The sequence below is a fragment of the Citrus clementina genome, unplaced genomic scaffold (assembly GCF_000493195.1).
Source record: "Citrus clementina cultivar Clemenules unplaced genomic scaffold, Citrus_clementina_v1.0 scaffold_2, whole genome shotgun sequence".
NCBI lineage: Eukaryota > Viridiplantae > Streptophyta > Magnoliopsida > Sapindales > Rutaceae > Citrus > Citrus x clementina.
In genome coordinates this window covers 20,674,432-20,697,501 of record NW_006262688.1, presented here as the reverse complement: position 1 = coordinate 20,697,501, position 23,070 = coordinate 20,674,432, and the positions used below count along the sequence as shown (strand labels likewise).

The 23,070-nt window shown below is 33.1% G+C and overlaps 1 protein-coding gene, 1 non-coding gene and 1 pseudogene across 2 annotated transcripts in view; 1 reads left to right on the top strand and 2 right to left on the bottom strand.

Moving 5' to 3' along the window:
* Positions 1–1,702, top strand: part of LOC112101181 — a 4,875-nt pseudogene extending 3,173 nt beyond the window's left edge.
* Positions 1,703–2,526: 824 nt separating this feature from the next.
* Positions 2,527–23,070, bottom strand: part of LOC112100952 — a 70,335-nt gene continuing 49,791 nt past the window's right edge. Inside the window, exons 9-10 of the mRNA XM_024190830.1 lie at positions 2,822–2,881; positions 2,527–2,703 (exon numbers count right to left, since the gene is read on the bottom strand). Of these exons, the coding sequence (XP_024046598.1) occupies positions 2,527–2,703; positions 2,822–2,881 (237 nt within the window). The remainder of the gene's footprint in view (positions 2,704–2,821; positions 2,882–23,070) is intronic.
* LOC112101258 lies at positions 17,591–17,694 on the bottom strand. The gene has a single exon (XR_002907385.1). It is a non-coding gene; the product is annotated as a small nucleolar RNA R71 (small nucleolar RNA).

Below are 23,070 nucleotides of genomic sequence, written 5' to 3'. Positions count from 1 at the left end.
GTGTTTCTGCACATTTTTTTCATGATCTATTGAGCGACTGGTCGTGTTTATTTAGCATTCGACATTCACTGAAATTGTTGTTATAGCTGAGATCTACAATAAAATTGAGCACTTCGGACAAGTTGAAAGATCGCCTTGCAAAACTTTCTGGTGGATATGCCGTTTTGAAGGTTTGGTCTTTGGCATTGTGTAGTGACCTTAATTTACAAGTGTTTTAGCATTTTACTCATATGAAAGAGAGACTCTTTAGTGAATACTTGTATTGATGGAGGTTGTGTTGTTTTAAGGTTTGTGGACATGGTAAAGCTGAAGTGCGTGAAAAGAAGCTTAAAATTACTAATGCCTTGCATGCTGTCCAGGCTGCAAAGGAAGAAGGAATTGTGCCTGGTAAGCTTATATTTATAGAATTTCATCTAGTGCATCTTTTTGTGTTGATCCATCAATGCATCACATTTCTTATTTTGTGATGTATTTGCCAGGTAGTGGTGTTGCACTACTATATGCCTTGAAGGAGCTGGACAAATTGCAAACCACAAATTCAGATCAGAAGATTGGTGTTCAAATTGTCCAGAATGCTCTTAAGGTTTCTATTCCCCTTATCATTATTTCTTTTTCAATTTCAAGTTGTGAACCCGAAATCGTGAGCTTTGTGCTTTGGATTTGAAAAATGAAAAGGCAAAAAAAGAAAAAATTAAAAGAGAAAAATGTTGTGCATATTTTTCTAACATGGAAAATGTCATCACCATTAGTATTATATCACTTCCGTTGGTTGGATTTTTCCATACCTAGGTGACTTTAGATTAAAATCAAAGTTATATTGGGTATTATTTCAATCTTTTTTGCTTATAGAAGCATGACACAAGTAAGAGGCCTGAGCTTTATCTATGCTTTTCAGAATGAAGGATGCAGAGAAGTTTTGGTTGTAGATATAATATATTTTACGTCTTTGAAAGCTTTCTTACTTTTATTGAGCCTACATCTTCAGATGGCTGCATACTTGATTGCTTCTAATGCTGGAGTTGATGGTTCTGTAATTGACAAGCTATTGGAGCAGGACAGTTCAGACCTTGGATACAATCCAGCTAGAGGTTTGTTTTTTCAAATAAAGAAAATAAAAAGTAAAAAAGCATGGTGCTTTCCTATGTACAGGTTATGATTAAGGTAGATGGGAATGCTTTCATTTTTTTTCTGAACCAGGAAATTTTGTAGATATGTTCAAGTGTGGGGATGTCGATCCACTGAAACATGTACCATCAGAATTTGCAAAGGCCACAAGGTAATTGGGTAAACTCTTAAATTTTGTTATCTTTATTCTATAATCTTGACAAAAACTAATTAATGCTTCTTGTATAGTATGATTTCATTGAAGAATGCAATCTAGTCCATGGTGGCTTGAGCATGTCAAGGATGAGACGGAAGGTCTAGAATGTAATGACATGAATATAGTCCGAATGGGAGGCTTATAATAATCTTTTTGAGGCATCAGTATTCTTCATTGGCCATGTATTGGCCTCTGCAGTAAATGCAAAAGCCCTAGAGAGAAAGTTATTTAGTTTGTGTTTGTGGTTGAGGTGGGTGGGTTAAGGGTGTGTCGAATTGACTGTTTGTGAAGAACTGATTGGGAATGAATTTGCGTCAATATGGATAAAAACATGCTAAGGTAAGATCAAGAGCTAAACAGTTTTACACTGGTTATCATTAACCCTTTTTTTTCCCCTTCTCTTCCATGTGCATGATTTATATTAGGCATCTCACATGGATTTAACATAAGCCTAAGCTAATGTGTGCACAATCTATTAATTAAATAATTATTTATCTTTGTTGAGCACCTATTTAAATTGACACATTTAGACCCCTCAATATTAGAAAGAGTAGGCACAAAAACTGAACAAATTTTCTCTCTCAATTTTAAAGAATAACTGTTTATTTTATATTAAATTATTATACAGTGAGATGGTTGAAAAATAAATTATTGCTGAAATTTCATTATCCAATTAATAAAAGACATTAATTAGGAAGTGTCGTGAATAGTATTGTGAAGGGTGGATTCACCACCTATTTGTGAAATTACCATTATACCCCTGCATCTTCTCTATATAAATGAAATAAATGAAGAGCTGAAGCGCTCAGATTTCCGGTTGAATATCCTTCTTCCTCTCTTTTCTTTGTTTCTAATTAAATAGTTAACAGTATTATGTAAATGTATAAATACATAACATGTAGATTTATAACACGTTATCACTTAGAAAGTGTATTATTGTCAATCAATTGAAGCACTAGTCAATTCAAATGCCACTACAAAGTTTTCAATTAAAAGTAAAGAATATAATAAAGTAAATTCTAACTAAATTATTTTCGTAGGTAATCGTGATTGCATTTATCATATGTAACAAGTTTTTAAATTTTTAGGTAGTCCTAGATTTGCAGCGACAATACCCACAAATATCATCAATCTCGTTATCAGTTTTTATTTCATCTTCATTTCTACCAAACTAAATCCTCCGTCCTCTCACAATGACGCCCCTATCACAAAAGCATTATGCTCATTGACGAAAATTCGTCCACGAAGGGCTTTTGACAAGCTACCTCAAAATCTGCCGATGTATTTTTAGAACTTCTACTAGAATTTGTCTTGTTTTGGTTGCAAGAGCTTGTCGTGATATACTTATCAAAATATATCATGAAGTTCTTGGTATCATTGACCTAATAAAATGGAAAAATAAAGAAAAAGAAAATTGAAATGAATATATGCTTGAAAAGATGAGTTAATTAAATTAAACATTTTTATACGACTACCCCTTCTCAAATCTGTGCGTGTGACATCGTACTCCCTAACCATTAGGACGCCAATGATCAAACCACCAACGTCATAATCATTTATCTGCATATATAAGTCCATAAAAAAAATACAATTTATAAATTTATTTGCTTAGTTCTTTGTAACTGTTGTTAAAAAGAAATGTAAGAAATAAAAATTCATTTCCTTATATAAGTTATAGGAACTAAAAACCAAGTGTGTGTATTGCACTACGATCCATGTTGTTTTCTAAAAATAAACTAACCAAAAAGTGTTTCTAAATTTTAACACTTAAGTCTTGTTCGTAAGGAAGTTTTAACTGATGTCGAATCTTCATTTTTATCCTCACAAAAAAAAAAAAAAAAGAAGAAAACAATTAAAGGGTGAGGATATTCGAACCATAAAAAAAAAAACCCATATACCACCTTTTAATTAAATTATTTATACTCTCTCAAAAAAAAAATATTTATACTAGAAAAATACCCATCCGTTAGATTACTGCTAAGGATAAAGGATAAGTCTCTGTAATTTACAACTACTTATTCTCTATCCATGTTAATCTTTTATTTAACACAAAATTGTCATTCGATTATTACTTTTCACAAAGTTACTTTTTATCTACTTTGTATATATGATGTTACTCAAAACAAATATTTAAAAATTAAAAAAATCAGGAACAAAAGATTTTTATGATTTTCAAAGTGTTGTCTCATACTTGATTGTTACTTTATTTTAAAAACCGTTGTTTCAAGAATCATTTAATTGTGGTTCGGAATCGTGTTTGAAGGTTTGTGTCACAGCACCTGGTAGGTTAAACGATAGGAACGGTTTCGTGGAGGACCTTGCCATTCTCACAAGAGGCCAGGTAGGTTCCTTTGATAAAATTCCTCTTCACTTTTAGGTCTTAGACGGAGTTTGTAATATGAATTTCACACAGCATGCCACTAGAGCTTGGCTCATGCAAAAAGGTAAGATATATCAATGATATGTCGTGTAAATCTGTACTGTTGGTGCTGAAGCCCAGTATTTGCCCGAGCACATCAAGTGCAGGTTTTGTCTTAAGGAGGTAACTTAAATCTTTATTGTTTTAGTTTACTCTATCGCCAAAAATCACTGTCCGTGGTGGGTCCGGTGACTGGACAGACATTCATTGTAGGTGTGAACAGGTTTATTTTGGCTATTTCATTGGTTTCCCAATAATTAATCCGCCTCTCCACAGTGTTTATTTCATACATGATATCTGTTCTTTCTTGGTATAGCTGAAATCCACATTGAAAACACCTTGTATGAGTTAGAAATGTGTTGGGACTTAGAAAGCCGTATTCAACAGCTTTCAAGAAGTGCTGCTATTTTGAAGGATAGGTTATTTGGTTTTGTATATTTAATTCTACAAATGCTCAGTTCAAGTGTTTTAAGCATATGGAGCTTCCTCTCTAAATGAAAGCATATATTAATGCAGGTTGTTGGTGCTACTGAAGTAGAAGTGAAGGAAAAAAGGATAGGGTTGAGAAAGCAGTGAGACTTTATTCGAGTGCAATGAAAAATGGAGTTTTACCTGGTAATTATGGCTTTTATAATTAGAATTTTAAGGACACCTTTTTGAATTGATGCGTCACATTTGAATTGATGCATCACATTTTGTTTTACCTAATAATTATGGCTTTCATTATTAGCAGGTGATGGTGTTGCACTTTTATATTCCTCAAAAGAGTTGGATAATTTGCAAACCACAAACTCCCATGAAAAGATTGGGATTCAACTTCTCCAGAATGCTCTTAGGTGATGTTTGATTGGAAGTAGAGAATTGAGGAGAGAAAAGTAATTTAAATTATATTTTTATTTCTATTGTTTGGTTGGACAAAATATATAAGAATTTAATTTCCATTAGAATTTAATATCCATCATGATGTAGAATTTGAATTTCACACCAAGTAGTAAAGAATTTAAATTCCTCTTATGTTGCAAAACTAAAGTCAGCAAAATTACCCCTTAATTTTTTAACTTATTTAATGCCATTAATAATTATTATTTATAATTATTATTTTATTAATTTAATATTATAAATAATTATATATTAATTAAATTTAATAAATGATTTAAGATACTTAACAAAATAAATAAACTTATTTATTAATTTATTTATTTAATATGAAACTATAAAAATATAAATTAATTGTCGTTGGAACTCCACCGGACGTCGCTGGACTGCCACCGGACGTTGTTGGAAAGTCGCCGGAACTTCGCCGGACGTTGTCAAAAAGTTGCCAGAACTCTGCCAGACGTTCGTCGGACCGCCTTTGGATGTTGTCTGAAAGTCACCGGACCACCATTTTATTATATATATATTAGATTATATTTGATTACTAATATAAATAGTTTAATATTTATGGTAAAAAATAAATTTGTCTAAAGAAAAAAAATTGTAATTCATTTTCTTATCAAATTTTATATCAAACCAAACAATGAAATCTAATTTCACTACTCCCCTCCTCTCCTTTCTTTTCCCTTTCCCTCCATTCCACTCTTTTCCTCTCCTCCCATTTCTTCAAACCAAACATGGCCCTAAGGTAATTTTCTTTCGTTCTTTCCATTGTTCGTTTCTCTAGTGTCAAGTTATTAACTCAAAATGGCCATAACCTTTAATGGATTTCCCAAAATTGTGATCGAGTTTTGTTCAAAAGTGAAAAATCATATACGTATTTAACAAAATCCTATATGAAGTCGCAAGTGCGCAAGCATTTGGGACAATTCATCACTAGTTGCACAATGTTACACTTGTTGAATGTCAAGGGAATACATGTTGTGGTTCGGAGGAATTACACAGATTTCAGGTTTCCCAAAAATCACTTATCTCCTTTTGACAAAAAGTAGTTCATCACCTAGCTTCCCTCATTCTTCTTGTTCAAAAGAAAGCTACAGCAAAATAACAGTGAAAAACAACTTCATACATGCAACTCTATCACAGTCATACAGCTAATGCTCATGATAAATTGATGACCATTGAATCCAATGCTTGCTTCGAAAGCAATCTCGTGCAACTGAAACCAGATTGGCCGTCCGTTTTCAAAACCTTGTAGCTAATAGCCGAATGTCAACTTATGCTTCTATCATTATTGTTCAATATGGTGATGATTAGCACAAGCTTTTAAAACAAAAGCAGCAGCCAACAAATGAAACGAAAAGGACCTAGAAACGAAAAGGACCTAGAAAAGAAAAGGCAAGAGTTGCAGTTTGTTGTGAAGGAAACAAATTGTGGATGAAAAGAGAGAAGGTTTTAATGTAAGCTAAAGTTAGAAAAGTGGGTTTCTTGATGAGTTTGACTTAATAAAATATTTCAGTCATTTAATTGCATTTCATAAGTGAAGTAACAGTCAATAGTAACCTGCATATTCATGTCGTGGGCAGATATGAGTAACTTTTCCCAAACTTTTCGTTTATCCGTCATTTCCCCAAGCCACAGGGTAGGGTAAGTGTGGATTTCCCTTTAACTATAGTACTTGACCCAACATTATTTAAGCTCGAAAGTCTTAAGTCTTTTTTTAACGTGTGTGACTGTGTAATCTAATAATTTATTTAATAGAACTGATGGTTTTTAGAGTATTTAATTATAGGTCAGAAGCTTAAATTCGCATTGATTCCATGTTAAAATGATTAATTTTTTCCCTTCATATTTTGTCAGGGTAATACTTGAAAGACGACATTTGTCCATGAGATTCCTAAAAACGTAACTTTTGCGCAATAAAATTAAAACGGATGGCGGAAGCTTTAGAAATCTCGGATCGGCTTCATTCAAAAACGAAAATCAAAAGGAAAGATTTAAGTTTAATTACCTCACTTGTAGTTTCAAAAATGACTTCGTGAAGAAGGAGAAAATGACTGAAAACAGCAAGCTACGAACACTGTCCAGAAAATAGACCTCTGCACGAACAACTTCTGTTTTGCCACGATTTGAGATCCTTAAAGCACCCCAATTGTGATGCCTCTAATCAGTCCACACTTAGAAATGTTCTAGGAGTTCATAGGATTTGGAATCACCAAATGTCGTTTAGAAATGAGAGAGATAATGAAGAAACATGAATGCTAGTTCATGATGATTCATTCTACCAAATAAAGCCACCATTATCTTTTCAATAATGGCACCAAACATTATCATGTGCTAGACCCACCCACTAAGCCATTATTTATTGAATGTGATCTTATCATTTCAATAATTTATTTAATCAAATTATTTTGAATAAATAAATAGCTAAATTAATTAATTTTGTCTTTAATTAATTAATCACATTTTGATCAAATCAAATAGTTAATTGTGGGCTTCTTTTGTGACATATTCTAATGCTTTCTTTTAATCCATATTAGGTCCAATAAAAGCCCAAAATCCTAAACCCAAAATTGGTCTAAAAGTCCATAATCATTTATGAACCGAAACATGTCCAAAATGGTCATTTTACGTGCTCGATATTATACATAATGTTTAATTGAGGATTTATGAAATTTATTTTGTTTCTTAAACTATTTATGGAGCATCTAAATTTCTATCTTAAATCATATTTAAGATATATATATATCTATATATTAATTCTTAATGAATTATAATATAAATACCGATTTTCCTAAAATTAGGAAATTTAACTTCTCATTTTCTAGTAACTCCTTTTTTATTTCTATTAGGTGTGTGACCTTTTAGGTTCTTTGTTATAAGGTAGTAGAACTATTTTAATAATAACTCTTTATTCATTAAATGATGCCAAACTCTTTAGTCATCAATTAGAACTTTTCTAATGACCTTAAGATGCATTGCTAATACGCTTTACCAACAATGATCTTAAGGTTTCTACAAGTCATGAGTGACACCTAACAGTATTTCACAGCCATCCAAATAACAAGAATTATTGGATCTATAGAACATGTTAGTATTTATGTATCCATAATGTTGATTTTGATGATAACAAACAAAATTAAGAATGATTAAGTTTTTAAAAGTTCAAATTATTTTTTATACATTTTAAATAAATCATTGTTTTCACATTATAAAGGTTTTATATTTAATGAAAAATTATTTTATAAAATTGGTTGTTTTATAAAAATAGTTCACTATAGAAGTCACCGTAGAAAACGGCGATCTGACATCGAACAGAATTGAAGAGTTACCTCTGGACACTAACGGTGATCCGACAATTTGAAAATTCAGCCTAACGGTCATATTGACCAGTTAAACGGCGATCCGACATCTAGTTAACGGCGATCCGATAGTAAGCAGAAAGTCAATAACGGCTAGTTTTCAGCTCCAATTATAAATAAGCTCAATCCAATTCAAACAAGTAGAATTCCAACGATTATTATTGAGCAAAATATTGAGAATACAACTTTCATTGAGCTTTAAATCCTTGTATTTATCTTATTCATTCACACATTGAGCTTTCATTTGTGATCAAACATATCGTGTGAGAGAAATTCATTTGTAATCCTTTTTGTAAAATCAAGTTAAGAGATTGTAAGTATCGGGATATACTTGGGTTAAGAGATTGGAGATAATCTCTTGTTGTGAAGGTCCATTGACACATTGGAAGTCAATTGTAAGCATTTGAAGCCTTGAAGGCTTGCTTAGTGAAATCCTCAAGTCCGGTGAGCTTGGAGGCGTGGATGTAGGCGGGGATTGCCGAACCACGTAAAAATCATTGTGTTTGTTTTCTCTTCCCTTACTCTTTTATTATTGTGGTTTATTGAATTTATTATTTTCGATTCCATTAAGGCATTAGATTGAATTGTTGTGTGGTTTGCTTAGTATCTCCCCCTTTTTTATGATGACAAACCTTGCATGTATTTAAAGAATGATTACAAAAATTACTCCCCCTAAATGTAAGCTTCTCTTACAATTTAGCTAAAATAACAAATTTAAATAAATACATGTATTCTTCTCCCCCTCATCATCAAAAAGAAAACTTAGTGGAAAAGAAAAAGAGTGGAAAAGTTGTTACCCATATTGTCTGAGTAGAAATTTCGACAGAATCTCCCCCTAACAACAAGCATCACCTTAAATACAAGTTTAGTAATATCACTCCCAAATTATCATAAATCATCATACAAACCATGTAATCAAATCATCATCATATCTCAAAAGCATCACCATAAACACATATTAATCATCAAAACAATATTCAAAAGTCCATATTATTCTCCTCCTTTTGACAACATCGAAATAGTATATTACTTTGTCTCCCCCTTTGGACAACCAAAAAGTTCAAAATGCATATTATCCAAAATCATATTGTATGCTCCCCCTAAATATATGGCCAATTTAAAATTTTAACCAAAACAACATATCATATTTATCTCCCCCTTCATCATATAAAAAAAAATAGATAGATGTAATCGAAACAAGATCATCAAAAAATAATTTGATGAAGATATTACCCATTTTGTGCGAGCAAAAAATTTCGGTAGAGTCTTTCCTTAAAAATAAACAAATTCTCAAATACACAACATGGTTAAAAACACTTCTATATAAGCTTATAACAAACCAAAAACTCCTTCAATTCATCAAGCAACGCACATATAATCATCAATCATCAAAATCATCAAGAAATCAAATCATCACAAGTTTATGCCAAATTTTTGAAAATTACTCTTCGTAAAGAGGTTTTGATTTCTTTACCAAATTGGCATGCATATTATCAACTATCCAAGCTCCATAATTACCAATCACATTTTATAAATCAAGACAACTAAACTCATCAAAGATCTAATGTGACATTTCAATATAACTTAAAAAATCTTATATGCTTAAAATTCTCGAAGTATATGTATTTTTCCCTTTTTTGATACCATTTAAAACAAGTAAGGCATATTCAACAATACATCGATAAAGTACAAAAAATGCATCCATTCACTAATCATAGATTGCATAAGATCAAAGCTTCATCAAATACAATGTAATCATCAATGCACATTCTTTATCATCAAAGCTTAAGTAAAACATAAGTACATAATGACAATATATAGATCATCAAAATCAACATAACTATTAAGAAAAGTCATCATTATAAGTAAAGAATAAGTGATCAAATTCATAAGTGCAATAAGTCATTTGTGCGAATTTTATAAATGATATAACACAATTAATGGCATATGAATTCACACATACATAAGAGATGGACAATGATGATAAACAATTAAGAAGATGAAATCAAAGACCATACAATCATCAAAATCAAGCAAATGCATCATGATAAATCACTCAATGTTATACACAATGATAATTCCATCATGTAAACATACAAGCATACTTTTGTAAATTCAAGCTATTATCCATTTATTATAATCCACTCAACAAAATCAATATGGCAAGAATTGTTACCAAAGCAATTAAATCATCTTACTCATCATTTTCTCTTAAATCATGATCAAATGATTATCCTCATAAGTTTTCATCAAGGAATTCTCCGTCATTCCTTGATTGTAGTACCTATAAAGAAAACATTCACGTTGTACCCTTTGGTACCCAAATACTCTTGGGTCCTTGAGTGTTAGCAATGCTTCCTTTTGGAATCCAAATACATTTTGCTCCATAATATACATTTCTCTTAACTGGACATCTAAAACTCATATGATCATTTTGATTGCAATAATGACATACAATTTGATCATTAATGGAGGTACTCTTCTCAAAGTAATTCTTATAATACTTTTGTTTCAAATTTGGCTTATAGCCAATACCTCTTTTGTCAAATACACATTTTTGTGAATTAAGTCCGTTATCCAACATCTTTTACCCATTTGTAAATTTTAAGACAATCTCATTTAACTCATCGCTCTTCTTCTTAAGCATTTCATTTTCTTTCATAAATTCATCAACACGTGATTTCTCATGCTCATATGAAGTACTTTGTTTACATGTAAATGATGCAATCCCATCATGTAACATTTCATTATCTAGTTCCAATTCTTTGATCTTTTTATTTAATGAAACATTGCATTTTTATAGGGCATCTTTTTCATTTTTCAAGCCATCTACATGTGATTGTAGATGCTCATGTGAAGTGCTAGGTTTCTCATTTGATAATGCAACTTTATTATGCAATGTTTTATTATCTACTACTAGGCATTTTATCTTTGCACTTAGAGATTCATTTCCATTTGTGAGCTTTACCATTTTCTTTTTAAGACATGCATTCTTTTTACCAAATTTCATCCACTCATCATGCAATTCTTTAAAAGCATAATGTAATTCATCATATGTAGGAAGATCACTTACCTCATCAAGTTCATCATCCGATTCATCTCCAATTGCCATAAGTGCTAAATTTGACATTTCATGAGATTTCTCCTCGTTTGTAGTCTCATCATACACAACTTCAAGTTTTCTCCGAATTTCATAAGCATTAGAACAATTTGAAACTCTATGAAATTCCTTTTTATCTAAGGCACAAAATAAAGCATTCATAGCCTTGAAATTTAAAGACATATTTTTCCTATCCGACTCACTTAAAGCATTCTTCCTAGGAATGAATGAACCATCCCAAACTATTTCCCATATTTCATAGTCTAAGGCTTGTAAAAAGACTCTCATCCTAGTTTTTCAATAAGGATAGTCATTACCATTAAAGAATGGAGGTCTAGTGGTAGATTGATCTTCCATAAAGGTTAAGCTAATTTGGGTTGCTATGGATCTTTAACTTTAGATGGTTAAGTCTACACAAGAGCACCTCGCTCTGATACCAAATGAAATACTAACTAGGCAACCCAAGAGGGGGAGGGGGTGAATTGGGGTTTTAAAAATTAAGCTAAACAAACCACACAACAATTCAAAACATATTCCATTGTATCTCTATGTCTTGGCCTCTTCATCATCCATGTCCAGAGAAAAGCATGGCTTATGGTTTATTATGTTAAGCATTTATGCTTTATCTCAAAATAAATCTAAATGAACTTGGCATGAAAATATAATTTGAACTCCTTCAAACATATTTCACCTTGGCCAAGGATTTCTCATGCCAATTCATCTTATCTCACAGGAACATCCTTTTTGTATATTACAAAGTGATGAATTCCATATTGGTCATACACTTGTCTCCATACATGGCGAAACATGACAGCTATTGCTAGATCTCTTCCTTGATTAGGAATCAATCATTATGCTTTCACATATCAGAGATGTCTATGTACAAGACATCTGTGATTCCTTAGGTCTAAAGACCATTACTAAACATAGTGTCTATCACAATGTATAATAAGCCATTAACACTCAAAACCATATGGCTTACTATATTTGGTCAAGTTCAGTAAACTCGTTCTCTCAACAAGTACCTATGTGTTTGACTTGATATCTCATGTCAATGATATGAAACTCACCATCTATTTTAGTATCACATACCATAACAAGTCATAACACATACTAGTGTTTATAGGAATTTATAATGTCCAATCATAAATCCACCACTAGGAACTATTTTAGAAGTATAGTACAAAGGATACACGTTTCATATTCTCGACAAACTCGAGAATGTGTTCCTTAACTATTTTACTTCTTGGACTATATTCATTAAATTAATTTATGAATGTCGATAACTTTGCCATTTTATAAATATCAAAATGCTATTCAAATACAATAATTCCCTTAAAAACAAACACCATTTGATTGGCCTTTAGGGCATATTACTAACAATACTTAAATGCAAACCATGCCACAAATTTTATGAGGCATTAGGCTTATTGATGCTTTTCGTAATGAAAGACACTTAGTATCATGCATAGATATTTATGCCAACCGTTTCTACTACTAATTTGAACCCACCCACATTTGCAATTGCCCTCGCACTCGATTGTTTCCAGTACTAGAGTTGATGATTCAATTGTTCTTGACAAGCTACTAAATCAAGACAATCGTGACCTTGATTACAATTTCTTTTCTCAAATATTGAAAAATTAAAAATATAAGATTTTTGTTTTCTTTTTAGATAATTTCCAATGTTCTAGATGTGACTTGACTTAAATAAGAGCATTTTCATTATGTTGATACTTGATACTAGGTGAATATATAGATATGATAAAGTCAGGAATTATCTAGCCAGTCCCAATCAGGATTTGATGCATTTTTTGTGGGTTAGGCGGGCAATATGTGGCTATTTTCAGACCAAGAGATTGAAGTTAGGATCTATACCTTATAATCATATTTTTGCTTATGCTAGTAAGCACATACTAATGATATTATTGCTAAATCTAGTATGTATTTATGAACAAAAATACAAAATAACTATATGATACTAAATGACAATACATTTTCTTAAATATAGACAGTAAAAATGCTTTGAAGTACGTCATCTGTATGACATACGTTACCAATCAATTATACACTGGAAAATAAAAATTGATAACTACAATATAGATTACTAGCTCTTAACCAAAGAATTATCAGTGAGTCTGGATATTACCTGCAAAAACTGTATGTGCTAATTACCAAAGGAAAAAAAAGATTAAGTATAAACAAAACGAAAAGCAACTAAAAAAGGTTCAAAACATCATCTAAACAACACTTGAAATTTTTTAGGGTCACTTTTAGTAGCAAAATTACAGCGAAACAACACCCAAAATTTCCAAGTGCAGTTTTTGAGTGCCGGAGAATGTATATTTACAAAAGATGAAATCATCATTTTGTACTCCAAGCCTTACTAACATTTCTACTTTTATAGATTTAAGTCCTTTAAACTTTTGATTGTATGCGTTTTGTTATAATTTCAGTATTTTATGTATTTCAGGGGTATTTTGGTTATTTAATGATTAACGAGAAGTCGGAAAACAAAATGGATAGCAGTTTTGACCTTAGAATAGCTGAAAACCTTGGAAGGACATAAAGGAAGAAATCATAATTTTGAGATTTTGGTGGGCCCAGCTGACGTGGCATTGACTAGATGATGTGACAGCATCCTATTGGACCAAAATATGCTGATGTGGCATTGACCGATGATGTGGCATTGACTGATGAGGTGTCACGATTTTATTGGACAAAATTCTTATGCACTGTTGATCGGTGACGTGGCAGCATGTTAGTGGACCAAAAATCGCGTGTACGGTACATGCATATACACAGGATTATTTTCAACCAAACCGCGTTACTGTTCATGCCGGTTGATTGTTCAAACCGCGCGGTCAAACTGCGTACCATTGACTGATGATGTGGCACAATCCTGAGCGTCCAAATTATTTGTAATCCGATGACCATGATTTACTCAATGTATCTATAAAAAATGGGCCTCTCCCCCCTAATTGGATATCTCTGAATTCATTTTTTAGCTCCATTTTCTGTAATTCCTTCTCCATCTTATATTTTCTACGTATTTTAATAAATTCCCATTTTGCCCTTAATTCAATTATGAGTAGGTAATTTTCTTTCATGCTTAGGTTGAAGGTGAAGTCTCAACATGTGCCATAGGCTTTATTTGGTAAATTTATTTTCTCTTCCCCTCTAATTTTTGTGGATGTTTTGACTTTACGTTGACAAATAGTAATAATCTTGTCTAGATACCGCCCTGATTTCACCGGCTCCCTAGTACAAGATTATTATTATTTGGCATGATAAGCCCTTAGCACTTATTGATTAGAGCATGGTTCATGAGGTGTGGATTCCCCCCTCATGATTTAATTGGCAATAATAAGGAATATTTAGCCCATGGTGCATGTTGATGCGGATCCAGATACCCAAGTACGTAATTTCAATAGATTTTCATTTCAATTTATTCTCGCCATTTTAATTCAAATTTTAGGATAATTTAAATCATTTCCACCACAAATCCAACCACCCTCATAGAAAATTAATTCTACATATAATTAAAATCCACCTCCTCGTGGGATCGACACTCGTCACCATTAATCTATTCTACAATAGATCGTGCACTTGCGAGTTCAATAAAATTTGCACAACATATACAGTGCATTGTGTATATCCCAAATCATAATTCATGTCTATATGGATATTCATATAATCTATTCAACAATATGTAACATACTCACCATTATAAGTACCCTTACAGTTTATAAAATACATACAATACGTAGTAAAAAAATAAATATAAAGAAGCACCTAATAAGTCTTTGAGCTGATTCATTTCACAATAAATTAAAACAATATGATGCAGTATTGTAAAAATAGTTTTCAATAATTACATTATTTTTCAGAACGTTCACATTTGTGACGATATCTTGCATGTATTTAATCACACAGTAACCATATTCAAAGCTACTTGGCTGCCTCGGACACTACAAGATCAAAATTACATTAATTTTTTTTACTATTAGTTAACGATAATTATTTAGGTTTGTCTGATTTTTACCTTGACAGGTATCCATTGAACATTTGCCTTTGTATAAGAATTTAAACTCTGATGTATTCGAATCCCACTACAATTAAGAGACATAGCTAACGTTAGCAAATAATTAGCATAAGACATAAAAATAAAATAGCATGATCAAAGATACAAATAACAAACTTAACTGATTGACAATCTATCTGCATTAGCTCTTCATCAGGACTACCTTCCAAGGGATCAAGATAATAGACTGTATGTTGTTGAGTGTTAGAAAATGTATATTTATAAAGGAGAAAATCGTCATTTTACACTACAAGTTTTACTAACACCTTTACTTGTATGAATTTAACCTTCTTTTGATTTAATTCCGTTTGTTTTATTTTAATTAAGTATTTTATGTATTTTAGGGGCATCATAGTCATTTCACAATAAACGAGAGATCAGATGGCAAAACGAACATCACTTTTGAACTCAGGACGGTCGAAAACCTTAGGAGGAGCATAAAAGGAAAAATGGCATTGTTCACATATACGATACTATTCACGTGTACGGTATTGTATACATTACTGTTCACATAGACGGATGATGATGTGGCATTGACCGATGATGTGGCATTGACTGATGAGGTGTCACGATCCTGTTGGACTAAAATTCTTATGTACTGTTGATGGTGACGTGGCAGCATATCAGTGGACCAAAAATCTCGCATACGGTACATGCATCACACAGGATTATTTTCAACCAAACCGCGTTACTGTTCAACCCGGGTCAAACCGTGTTACTGTTCATCCACGTGGTCAAACCGCGTATTGTTGACTGATGACGTGGCTCAATCCTGAGTGTCCAAACTGTTTTTAATCCGATGACGATGATTTACTCCATGTATCTATAAAAAGGGGGCCTCTCCCCCCTAATTTGATAGCTCTGAATCCATTGTTGGGATCCATTTTCTGTAATTCCCTCTCCATCTTGTATTTTCTATGTATTTTAATAAATTCCTATTTTGCCCCTAGTTCAATTATGAGTAGCTAATTTTCTTTCAAGCTTGGGTTGAAGGTGAAGTCTCAACATGTGTCATGGGCTTTATTTGGTAAATTTATTTTCTTTTCCCCTCTAATTTTTGTGGATGATTTGACTTTTCATCGACAAACAATAATAATCTTGTCTAGATACCGCCTTGGTTACACCGGCTCTCTAGTACAAGGTTATTATTATTTGGCACGATAAGCCCTTAGCACCATATTGATTAGAGCGTGGTTCATGAGGTGTGGATTCCCCCCTCATGATTTACTTGGCATTAATAAGGAATATTTAGCCCATGGTGCATGTTGATACAGATCCAGATACCCAAGTACGTCATTTCAATAGAATTCTCTTCAATTTATTCTCGCCATTTCAATTCCAGTTTTAGAATTTATTCTCGCCATTTTAATTTAAGTTTTAGCATATTCCAAATCATTTTCACCACAAATCCAATCACCCATTTACAAAATTAATTCTACCCACAATTAAAATCCACCTCCTCGTGGGATCGACACTTGTCACCATTGATCTATATTACAATAGATTCGTGCACTTGCGAGTTCAATAAAATTTGCACAACAAGTTTTTGGCGCCGTTGCCAGGGAGGTAAGTAATTTTAATTCATAGAATTAATTTTTGTGAATAATTCCATTTAATTGTTTTCTTGTATTTTTTTTTCTTTAAAAAAAAGAAAAAAAAATTGAATCTACATTTAAAGGTTAGTATTTCTTTTCTTTTTCTCTTCTTTAAAATTCTGTAATTTAATTTTCAATTTATTTTTCTTTGTAAATTTTTTTTTTGGTTTTTCTTATTAATTTATTTTTAGTTAATTTATTTCACGTATTTGTTTTTGTGTATTTTTATAGTAAGGTTGTAATAGCGTAATAAGGTTAGTATCGTAATTTCTCCCGCTTCTTTATTTTTATTTGTTTTGTTCTCATCTTTATTTTTATTTGTTTTGTTCCCATTATTATTTTTATTTTATTTGTTTTGCATGCATGGTCAAAGGTCATTATTACCTAATCTTAAACCTATAGACCTTGAACTTGAGAAAACACTTCGCACACACAAACAAGTTAAAAATAAAATGAATTTGCAACCACAGGAGAGGCCATTGAAGGACTACTTCAGTCCTTTAGCTAACTTGAGCACATCATGTATAAGATACCCAAATGTAGCTGCTAGGAGTTTTGAACTAAAACCTAGTGTGCTAAATTGTCTCCCCACATTCTATGGCTTAGAAAATGAGGATCCATATAATCATCTAAATGATTTTCATGCTATTTGTCAAACTTTTAAATACGAGAATTTTTCAGACGATGATGTTAAACTCAGATTGTTCCCATTTTCTTTAAAGGATAGAGCTCGTTCATAGTTAAATACTTTACCTGCTAATAGCATTGCATCATGAGAACAAATGGTAACAAAATTTTTAAATAAATATTTTCCAGTGCATAAAACCAATGCTATTCGCAGGGAAATCTCGGAGTTTACCCAGAGAGAAGATGAGCAGTTTTTCGAAACATGGGAGCGATTCAATGGGCTACTCTTGAAGTGTCCACATCATGGGTACGAGAAATGGCACCAATGCCAATACTTTTTGGAGGGATTAATGCCGAATGTGTAAGAATGACTAATGCCAACAAGTGGAGGAGAGCTAATGTCAAAAAGTGCATCAGAGATTTGGGAATTCTTCCAGCGACAAGCGGATAATTCTCAACAACGGAGTCGATCACTCAGGAATACTAGAAGAATTAAGGGAGTAAATGAGGTTCAAATTGGCGAGTCAACTTCGGGAATTAAAGAAGTCAAAGAGATGGTTGAAGGTCTTGCTCGACAAATAGCATCGTTATCGACTGCTAAATCAACAGAACCACATGACCATTGTTGTGCAAATTTTAATGTACTCGCAAGCGCACGAATCTATTGTAGTATAGATCTATGGTGACGAGTGTCGATCCCACGAGAAGGTGGATTTTAATTGTGTATAGAATTAATTTTGTAAATGGGTTGTTGGATTTATGGTGGAAATGATTTGGTATATGCTAAAACTTAAATTAAAATGGCGAGAATAAATTCTAAAATTGGAATTGCAATGGCGAGAATAAATTGAAGATAATTCTATTGAAATGACGTACTTGGGTATCTGGATCCGTATCAACATGCATCATGGGCTAAATAATTCGTATTAATGCCAATTAAATCATGAGGGGGGAATCCACACCTCATGAACCACGCTCTAATCAACATGGTGCTAAGGGCTTATCGTGCCAAATAATAATAACCTTATACTAGAGAGCCGGTGTAACCAAGGCGGTATCTAGACAAGACTATTATTATTTGTCGACGAGAAGTCAAAACATCCACAAAAATTAGAGGGGAAGAGAAAATAAATTTACCAAATTAAGCCCATGACACATGTTGAGACTTCACCTTCAACCCAAGCTTGAAAGAAAATTAGCCACTCATAATTGAACTAGGGGCAAAATGGGAATTTATTAAAATACGAAGAAAATACAAGATGGAGAAGGAATTACAGAAAATGGATCCCAAAAATGGATTCAGAGATATCAAATTAGGGTTGGACGCTCAGGATTGCGCCACGTCATCAGTCAACAGTCCACGGTTTGACCACGCGGATGAACAGTAACACGGTTTGACCCGACTTTGAACAGTAACGCGGTTTGACCCGGATGAACAGTAACGCGGTTTGACCCGGATGAACAGTAACGCGGTTTGACCCGGATGAACAGTAACGCGGTTTGGTTGAAAATAATCCTGTGTGATGCATGCACCGTACGCGAGATTTTTCGTCCACTGATATGCTGCCACGTCACCATCAACAGTACATAAGAATTTTAGTCCAACAGGATCGTGACACCTCATCAGTCAATGCCACATCATCGGTCAATGCCACGTCATCATCCGTCTATGTGAACAGTGTCGTGAACAGTAACGTATACAGTACCGTACACGTGAATAGTACCGTATATGTGAATAGTGCCATTTTTCCTTTTATGCTCCTCCTAAGGTTTTCGACCGTCCTGAGTTCAAAAGTGATGTCCGTTTTGCCGTCTGATCTCTCCTTTATTGTGAAATGACTATAATGCCCCTAAAATACATAAAATACTTAATTAAAATAAAACACATGTAATTAAATCACAAGAAGGTTAAATATATAAAAGTAAGGGTTGTTAGTAAGACTTAAAATGTAAAATGACGGTTTTCTCCTTTATAAATATGCATTTTCTAACACTCAACACACCCCCCAACCAGCTTATTGCTAGTTCCTAGCAAATAAAGCGAAAACAAAATTCAAATTCAAAATAATTTTTTTTTTGTTTTAATAGAAACACTCGTATTTATTCCATCAGATTAATGATAGCAATCAAATAAAAGTATAAGCATTATCTCCAGTCTAAAGCAACATCACACCCACATCAACCATCCACATGAATTAGCCCAGTAGACTTTGTTTTAGCTACTCTCAAGAATGACATGTCAAACCCCAAAATCTCACTGGAAGTAGTGACACTCTCACAAATAAATTAATCCCAATAAAAATAGTCACTCCAATGAATGGTAATTGAGAGAGAAAATAATAAAGAAGTGATATCACATGCTCTCACCAAGATGAAATAAATATGCCCTCAGCTTAGAAATAATACGATCTCAAGTCAAATAAAATGTTAGTCAACCCACTTTATTTATCTTTTTTTTTTTTTTAATTATGCATCACTACATCTTTTTAGCCCATATAACTAGCTTCTACTTCAAACTATAGTTCCTTAAAATCAAGAAGGACTTTTATTAGGACGAAACGTAGGCTAGGGACATGGCTAACAAAGAAGGAAAATAAGGAAAACAAAGTGTATGTTTGAGAAAAATGCAGAGAATTTTTTTTTTTTTTTTTGGAAGTTGCAAGGTGGATTTCACCTATTTTTATTCTTTTGAAACAATAACTTTTGTTTTTGTTTTTGTTTTTGTTTTTTTTTATTTGGCATAACTTCACTGAACAAAATAATTATTTACATTTTCTCAAACATAAATAGGTGATGGAACTTATAAGATATCGGGTAATACTCCAAATCGGAGTGGGTCAAGATGATAAGTTGACAAAGAAAAGTTTTTTTTTTTTTTTTAAAGGCTCAAAAGGGTTAACTATGGATATTAAATAAAAGGGATGGCTTGAAAGGCTCAAACGGATCAAAGATGGCCTCTCCATCGTCTTTTAGGGCTCTAAATAATCTTCCATATCTACTAGTTAGATGGGCCTCCAAATGTAGCAACACACTCTTTTTTCTTTTTTTTCTTTTTTTTTTTTTTATTTTACAATTTTTTTTTTAAGGGTTAACTCAAAAGTAATTTAGAGATCGTGTATAAAATAATAAACTGCTAAGCTGTATAAAGAGTGGGCAAAAGGGTTATTCTCCAAGAAAAATAATAGGTTCAAAAACTCACTTGGTACTTATTATGACATGTTCATTCCTTCAAGCAACTCACATTTGTCTCCGACATCAACATGTAAAGTAGCAAACATAGCGTAACATCACTTAAGACCAAAGATAATACAAATACTAAAATTTGAAATTAATCATGTCATCCAATGTTAAAACAAATCACACATTTTTTTTTTTAAAAAATCATTCTACCCCCCAACCTATTCTAAACATGAAAGGAAAATATGCATGCAGAAATGTGAAAATGATGTATAAAAACTAATTAGAAAAGTTACACGTAAAATGATAGAAAACGAAAATGATGTATAAAAACTAATTAGAAAAGTTACACGTAAAATGATAGAAAACGAAAATGATTTTTTTTTTTTTAAAAGAAGATGCGTTTATTTATAGAGGAGAAATTAAAGAAGAAAAATAAACATAAACACATAATAAAGAAAAAGAAAATGTCTGAATTTTTTTTTTATAAACGATGAAGATGCGTTTCTAGAGTAACTACACTCCATATTCAGCCATCTTCAACACAAAAAGTTAGCAACAGTTAGTTTCTACAACAAAAAATTAGTAAAAACTTAACCAAAATTCCACAATTGTCGACTATTCCCTCCCCCCAACCAGAACGAAACATTGTCCTCAATGTTTGAAATGAAAGAAGTAGAGTTTAGAAGACATCACCTGGGTGGTGCAACACAGAAGAAAATATTTACAGGCGGAGAGTTAAATCTAATTTGTACTTCTTACTGCGGCTACTGTTACCATCATTATTTGGACGCTCCAACACAAAGGTCCAGGGGTCTGGCTCCGGTCGATAAGCTTGTAACATATCAAGTAGCTCATTAGCAGTGTGAGCACAAATAAAGAGTTTTTTCGCATTAGAGGGAATGAAATAGTTTTTTATTGCATGGTTAAGAAATGCGATAAAGCCATCATAAAAGTTATTGACATTTAACAAACCGATGGGTTTCTGGTGAATGTGTAGATGGGCCCAAGATGCTAGTGTCATAAGTGCCTCTAGTGTTGCAAGATCTCCTGGAAGGAAAATAAAAGCATCAGCATAATTAAGCATTTCAGTTATTCTTTCTTGCATACCTGAGACGACTAACTCTTCTCCAGTTGATGAGTCAGACGAACTGCCCAATGGTTTTAGGACTCTTGGGATGATGCCTAACACTTGACTTCCTCTGATAAAAGCTGCTTCTGAGACCATTTTTGATAACCCTCGATTACCTCCTCCATACACCAAGTGTAATTTTCTCGCTGCTATGCTTCAACCAAGATCTATGGCTGCCTCAACGAACTCTTTATGTTTGCCATAGGTAAATCCAGAAAGCACACAAATGTTCTTGAATTGTCTATTGGGAGTAGCTGCCATTGTGATACTTCTCGAAAACAATTTGTGAGTGCTTGACAAAAAAGAAATCACATTTAAGAGTCTCGGTGATAGTGGGTCATGGTTGTGTATGAGGTAATATGTTAGTGTCAAATAACGCGTAAAGCACGTGGCTCGCAAGTCAAAAAGAAAACAGTAAAAAGGAAAAAGCAAACAGTAAAAAGGAAAAAGCAAACAGTAATAAAATTATTAAAGACAATAATGCAAACAATAAGACAATAGTGAAATAATAAAGTAAAAGGATATTTACAGGTAGTTGCGACTGTGGCTCACATCTTCCTCTAGTTCTACGTCCAGAAACGGCTTGAACGCCCTCTATGGGTCGAGGATAGGCTTCCTATCCAGTTTTCTTATAAACTGGCAAACAGGGTCGTTTATAGTCAGATTCCCGAGACTATATCGTGCATGCTCTTTCTGGAATAATGGCCATAACTGGAGAATCGCTCCTTGCACATATCCACTGGGATGCGTTTCAAGAGACAAAAGGATATCATCCAATGACTCCTTATTCAAGCCATCCCTAATGAATTGAATCTTATCTTCCCTGTTATCAGACACCATTCCTAAAGAACATGGGTTTTTATTGCAACTCATTCTGGCACACTTATGACAAGCAACAGAAATTCTTCGAGCTCGTCGTTTTCTTGCATAATTTCCTTTACCACAACCAGGCATGAATGCAATAAATTTTGGAGGTAACTCACCTGCTGATCGTACTTTAGCCTCGATTAACCAACGGATGTCAGCAGGTATGTTATTCCTCATGAGTAATCGCATGCGTTCGGACCGAGCTTTATAAATCGTAAGGAGGGCATTCTGAGGAAGTGAAGGGAATCGCTTGTGAAGCTTCGCTAGAATCTCGTTTCTGTCCATACCTTCGCCTCAGAATATCAGTTATTATGGGAAACTGAAGTAACCGACTTGATTGTCACGGAGTACCGTTATCCGCCACTTCACCGGGGTAACAAACTAAAGCACACAAATAGAAAAACAAATTAAAACACACAAAGAAAATGAAAATCGTCCTCTTATTGAATTTACCTCAAGCTCCAACTGGATGTCGTAAACACTTCTCTCAATGTCACTGAGTTGGCGTTC